At 44.8% G+C, this 6,981-nt stretch overlaps 1 protein-coding gene across 1 annotated transcript in view; it reads right to left on the reverse strand.

Moving 5' to 3' along the window:
* Nucleotides 1-6,981, reverse strand: part of SARC_08642 (hypothetical protein) — a 14,967-nt gene that overhangs the window by 6,562 nt on the left and 1,424 nt on the right. Inside the window, exons 2-12 of the mRNA XM_014297371.1 lie at nt 6,584-6,750; nt 5,630-5,725; nt 5,361-5,486; nt 4,708-4,811; nt 4,070-4,214; nt 3,655-3,786; nt 2,245-2,513; nt 1,835-1,920; nt 1,274-1,404; nt 643-717; nt 48-145 (exon numbers count right to left, since the gene is read on the reverse strand). Coding sequence (XP_014152846.1) covers nt 48-145; nt 643-717; nt 1,274-1,404; nt 1,835-1,920; nt 2,245-2,513; nt 3,655-3,786; nt 4,070-4,214; nt 4,708-4,811; nt 5,361-5,486; nt 5,630-5,725; nt 6,584-6,750 — 1,429 coding nt within the window. The remainder of the gene's footprint in view (nt 1-47; nt 146-642; nt 718-1,273; nt 1,405-1,834; nt 1,921-2,244; nt 2,514-3,654; nt 3,787-4,069; nt 4,215-4,707; nt 4,812-5,360; nt 5,487-5,629; nt 5,726-6,583; nt 6,751-6,981) is intronic.

The following is a 6,981-nucleotide window of genomic DNA, read 5'->3' on the forward strand; positions in this document are numbered from 1 at the left end:
TATATATATATAAACATATGTATACATCGATCATTCCTCTGACATACGATGATGCAGGCGTATTCGCAATCAGATGGCCGAACTCGCCCAGTAGGTAACTGCCTACTTTGACCATTGTTTCGTGCACAGGCGGCGAACTGAGAGCCTGTAAGATATACACGAGAGTGATTTAAGGGCCAAATAAGGTGGAATGAAAGTGAAATGCAGGTGACATATAGGCGAAATATGGAATGTTGTGCACACTGATTTGAGCAATTTACTCTGACATTTTAACGTTTTACCAGGCATTGAATATCACGTAGCGTGTACTATATGCCCCAGCCGTTGTGTTCAGCGCATCAACTGCTAGCACCGTATCTATCACTTCTGTGGATAACGTATACACATGCAGACAAGACGTGCTCATGTCAAGCAATGGTGAACAGATGCAGACCTTTGTGAACCCGTTTGTTATAATAACTGACCATGGAGCTGTATACATGATTTGACAACCTATCACTATATCGCGACAATACTTTAGAAAGATATTATACACAATCAACCCGGACAGACACCAGATAAGACCGACTACTAGGGCGGCTGAAATGGCCGCATCTGGCAAAGTGATGTAATTGTGCATACAAATAAGTGCATACAACTAACCTGGAAGCAAACGCGGCACGCATACTCCTGCACATCCTGACGGTTGGTGATGATTTGGATCACTCGTTGCCAGACCTGAAATGTGAGAAATTAGGACCAATTTTTCGTGTTCAGTATTTGGATTCCCAGTCCAAACTGATTTAAGCAGTGGCTATTTGAATTGTGTTAAGGATCACTACGACGTAAATTGATCAATGCGTGGTACCCACGAATTTGCACACGTCTGTCTACAAACGCTTCCTCACTTGCGACTTCACCTTCGCATTGGTGTAGCTCAGTCCAGAATCAATTTGAACCGAGTTGTAGGCTACCCGTGCTAGGTTGAAGGTCACATCGACGTAGAACGGATGCTCTCGTGATACCGACAATACTACACGCGTATAACATCACACACATATTAAGATATCGATATCACTTCTCACAGGTGCAGCTTAGGCACTTGACCTAAGACTGGCATAAACAACCCGCGCTATGAGAAGGAATACATAGACAGAACGGATGCTCTCGTGATACAGACAATACTGCACGCGCACATAACATTATGTAGATATTCAGATACCATACTACACGCTTATAACATTACACACATATTCAGATACCACTTCTCACTTGGTGCCGCTCAGACACTTACCTCCAGACTGACATAGTCGCCGGCGACGCGGGTTAGGTTGAGGATCACATCGACATAAAACGAATAGTCTCGGGCCTCAGTCTCAGCCAGAATGGCAATGCGTAGCACCATTTCCTCGCGGATGATGTATTCTGTGAGGTGCCACAAATGATATATAATATTATATGATGTATTCTGTGAGGTGCCACAAATGTTATATAATATTATATGATGTATTCTGTGTGGTGACACAAATGTTATATAATATTATATGATGTATTCTGTGAGGTACCACAAGTGTTATAAAATATCATATGATGTGCAAGTCATCCATGCATGTTCTGTGTCGCACGATCCCGATGCGTGTGTGCTCTATATACACAGCCCGTTGAGTGGTCGTGCCGAGCGACCTGTACTTCTTGGTACTAGCTACAAGGGGTATACCGTATACCGGGTGCATCTACGCTTTAAGTCGGTAACAGAAAGACGATGCATGTCCCTAATTGGGCTGAATAGCGTTATACGAAAGGGGGAGAGGAGGGGGGGGGGATGTAAAACCCTAAAACCCTAAAAACCACTTGCCTGCGTGCTCTAGGAAGCCAACAAGCGCGGTGATGATGGTGACCGCATTCTCTGGGCCACACATCTTGAATAGCAGATCCAAGGCCCTGCCAGATGGGTAGAGAGTATTAGTGCGAGTGGGGGTTGTGGTATCACAGAGTCGGCAAGTACGTGATATGAGGCACCTGTCCTCAGAGAGATGTTCAGGGAGGATTTGTACTATAGCATTTAGAATGGTACTGTACTGAAGCCTTGAGACTCCAGAGGCTACCGATAGACGGCATTCGAAACAGAAGCTCATGCCGGCACAACACTCGCAGAATCACAGCCACGCAGTGGTCCACCAGTCACAATACTCGAAGTACAAAAAATAAACAGCAGTTTGAATCTGAAGAGCACTACATACACCCAACACACACACAAGTACCTACCTCCGTCGTACACTGATATCCCGCTCGAACTTGAGCGCCTGTATGATGTTGGGCTGGTGCTTGATGATGCCCTTCTTCGCAATCTCCAGCGAGCACAGATTGCACATGATGTCCAGAGCCATGTAGCGGGTGTTGGTCTCACGCACAGTCATGTACCGGCCCAGGATATCCACCGCCATCTCTGTGAGCTTCGCCTCAGTCTGCAGGTGGATAACTGTGTTCATGGCCTCGAACAGCACACTCTGGCGGCAGTTGTTGGTCTGCACAATCTGTGGGGTCGGAGCGGTCGCGGTCGGTATATAGATATATGGTTGGTTCATTTCTCCTATAACCTCATGTATTGCTATTATAAAATAACTATTTATAGTCCTCCCGGGGAGAGCACGGTACGCAAACAACCCATGGGTATGAGTTTTGCGTGACCGCCCTAACTGTGGCTATGGTATTGTTCAGGACAACTCCGAAACAGCGGCTATGCATGGCCATGGCTTTTAAATCGATATTTTTCTGTGGTTGTCGCTTGATTTGATTCATGTTCATGGGAATACAACACACCAAAGCAGGAGAACTACAGACAGTAGGTGTGGTGTAGGTGTGGTTGGGATAAGGTAGTGTTACAGGCGGGTAATTGTCAGGTATTGTGTCGTCTTTGCATGCTACGACAGTATGGCTGCTAGATATGAAGTAGATTTTTTGTGGAAGAGGTATTATCTATGGGGCAGTAGACAGAATAAAAAGTATCGCGAGCCTTTGCTATCCCACTCATAGGAATACAGGGAACCCTACTTCTCACACTGACCAGTTCATTCTATGTCAACATGTAATCTAGGTACAACTCAAGCTAACAAAACCAGTACTACAACTAAAAAAAACATGGATACTTTAATACAATACAATACAAGGTCGCGTACCCTGCCATACTTTGACCACAGGAGTCTCTGTCCGTACGAGACCTAGACGGTAACGGCAAATGATATTTTACGCATACAACCATAAACCGTGAATTGGCAATACTAATCCATGAAGGAATGCGGTCTGGACAGGACCTCTGCTCATTGACGCAGCCTCTATCTCTATACACGCACAGTGTATTTGAACACGTGATCAATGTCCCTACCCTGACCAAGTCATTCTTTACGAAGATGCGGTCCAGACATGACCCGAGCTCCACCAATTGTACACATGCATCAAATATCGGATTAATATTTGACACTAAATCCTTAACCGAATACACACACATGCCAATAAATTACAATCAAGCACCCCTCAGCCTTGCCCAGATCATTCTCTGCAAGTATGAGATCCAGACAAGAGAACACATATCCTCACACAAACGACTTTTAAACCAATACACAGACCGAATCTACAGACCATGCACTCACTAGACAAGCGCAAGACCTGAAGTCCTACCTTAACTAGATCGTTCTTGGCCAGTATGCGATCTAGACAGAATCTGAGCTCTTCCTTGACAGCAGCGTCAGTGGGTGGGGGGTATGTCTGGATTAATCGCAGGATCTTAACTTGGATCCAAGGAGCTGGCACCTGCGATAGTTAAAGAAAACTAGCTTTGTGTGAAGGAGAAATAAACCTGGATGTATCGTAGGGATGCATCTGAATGGAAGAGCTAGTACTTTTTTGAAACATGATGAACTTGGGCCACATACATACGCACACATATATATATATATATATATATATATACATACATACATACATACATACATACATACATACATACATACATGCATACATACATACATACATATATATATATATATATATATGAGAGCGTCTGTGTATATAAAAACAGCATCAAACCGCATACTTTGTAGTACACATAGCCATTGAGGTCCTCTCTTTCCATGATAATATTTTTGAGTCGGTGAATAGCTACAGCTACGCAGGGCTCGTACGTATCGTATTCGTCTGCCGCCAGCGCATGGACCAACGTGAGCGACGATGTGAGCACCCTGTTTAAGAAATACGCCAGTATTAGTTTGCTGTAAATACCATCATGTAATATGCATGTATGCCTGTAGTTAACTCGTTCCGAAACTATCATGTAATATGCATGTATGACTGTAGTTAACCCGTTCCGAAGCATATTTGTGGTTTGTGTTTAGGTGCCCGAACTGCAATACCTGACGATGGGCGTACCCTGTGACCAATCGTCGTTTGCCGTCAACACGCACGTATCAGCGAGCAATATGTGCGTGCAAACATATCTCAAAAAGAACCCCTCCCCATAAAACCCCGTGAGTTTATACCTGTATCGTTGGGTTTGGAACACATGTACGTACATGAATGACTATTGAGCGCATGTACCAGCGGTAGGGCCGATAAACCACCGCATGGAGGTGTGAATACATCGGTACTGAAGAGAAGCAATTAGCAAAGGCCAATTCCGCGTGCATTGAGTCTACAGGGACCCACAACACAACCTCTCCCACACGCGAAACTCACCCCAAGTCACGCTCGTTGAGCAGCGCAATGATCTGGCCACTCCACTGCTTCACATCCAACACTTGTGGGTACTTGCGGTATAAACGCAGCAACGCTAGAGCCGCCTGAATGCATTAATGTGGCGAGGTGTTAAGGTGTGATATGGGTTGGCTTAGGTAGAGATGGATGGATATGTATTCATGCGTGAATATCCGGTAGCACACGATGAGTCTGCAACTGCAACGGCAACAGGTGATGTACAATATCTAACACCTACAAATCTCGCGATATCATAGCAGCAAGGTAAGTACCTCCTGCGTTGAGCGCTATCAGATTGAGATGTGCAGACATCAATTGGTAGGGAATGCTAGAGCTATGTATTTAACATGTGTGTGATGCTATGCACGTAACGATGAGCGTGGACGTGACTACAATCCAGTCAACAAACGCGCTATGCAATCATAGAAGCAAATGTATATATGACTCCGCCTCTAAGTTCTTCCCAGAGGAAGCGTTCGGGTCCGCTAAGGTGAATAATGGGAAAGCCACGAGCAAATCAATCAATCTAGGACCACTCTACAAAGACAACCTCGCCTGTGTATATACATATGATAGTGTTCGGGTCAACAACAAAAATACAGCGGATATACCGTAGACAAATGTCACATACTTACCTTCTTCTTCACAAATGCATTACTGTCGGAGGCAGTCAGCAGTCTGTAAACATCATCACCCAGCGATTCCGCCACTTCCGGTCCCCCAACGTTCGCAATGCAATTCAAGGCCAGGCACACATTGGTCTGGGTTTGTGACAATGGTACAAGACATCGGCATGAGCCATGAGAGAGCATCAGGAATGCAATGGAGTAGTCCAAGAGATTCAAATCAATGGAAGAGATGGTAATACAATGCCTTGTAATTGTTAAATGGCAGGCTTACTCACCTCGTTGTAGTCTATGAGATCCTTCTTCATCGATTGCACCAGCAACCGGATCAACTCGTGTTCTTCATTCAGCACCACGGATACAAAGAGATAGCCCTGAACGAGCAATAATCAAAGCAAAAAATCGCAAAAGTTATTTTTTTGCACTGAACCGTTACGAGACTATACAGTATGCGGGTTCAAAAATCAAAGTCCCAGGCTGTGGCTGCTCGGACGTTGCAAAGATGACCACACACACCACATATATATATCGAGATGTCTGTTGTGGAGTCAGTCACACGCTGAAAACTCGAATACAGATGAGGGCAGCGTTTCTCGTTCAGGCTTGCTTACGTTGTTCGCCCGAGCATCAAAATGTGAGCAATCTATTGCACTGATATCTGTCGATGCTGGTTGTCTATGAATCCGAAAAGTCGACCTAGAACTTGCAATCTGCATTTTGCATGTAGGTGAGATATTCTCTACCCTACCAACACAAACCTGTAGCTATCACTTCCGCGAGTTTTGCGTGAACGTGACCAAATGCGGTGCACGTTACACACATACGGATGATGTCACAGCTGTTCAACATCTACAACACGATTCAGTACAGTACACTCTTGCCAATATCAGCGCAACAGGATCTAAATTCTGTGCATTTTCGTATGTTATTCGGCCAGCTCCCAGATACAGCGCAAACTGCTGACGACACTAACCTCCCGTACTGCGTAGACAGACACGTGTATACATTGCTGCCAACCGGATTTTGAAAGTATGTTTGTGGCAATGGTGCCCTCTCCTTTGCATGTGGGCGAGTGGGTGATTATCGCGACTTGTACGTTGGGACGACAAAGTCGGACACTATACCACTATGCCAAGACATAGTGCGATTTGAACCCACCTACACATAGCGTGAAAGTGTTGCAAGAAGGTTTCAGAACAGTGCACACAAAGTATGGGTCATTCTTCACATACCACGTGCTTCTCCGAGTACTTCGACGAAGAGATCAGACTCACGGCTTCGATGTAGCCAAAGTCAACTGGATACCCCAGGAGGTAGATGTACACCAGTTTACTCACATATTTCTTCTTTTGGTACCCGTCCAATTGTTTATCGGTCTTCAGAATGCTTTTTCCCTCCCCTGATGGATAAGAGCGAATGTCGGCGTTGTTATCATTTCAAAAAAATGAAGATCTTCTAGTAATATAGCGTGTGTATGCTGCATGTATGCTGCATACATATTGAACAACGGCTCGAGATTAGATATCCCAATTTGTATAACGAACCGTAACGGTCACTCAACAACGAGGACACAGGCAATAAATATAAGTATGCATGTATTCACACGCTATAATATGAACATATCTACACG

This window comes from Sphaeroforma arctica (assembly GCF_001186125.1).
Source record: "Sphaeroforma arctica JP610 unplaced genomic scaffold supercont1.796, whole genome shotgun sequence".
Lineage (NCBI taxonomy): Eukaryota > Ichthyosporea > Ichthyophonida > Sphaeroforma > Sphaeroforma arctica.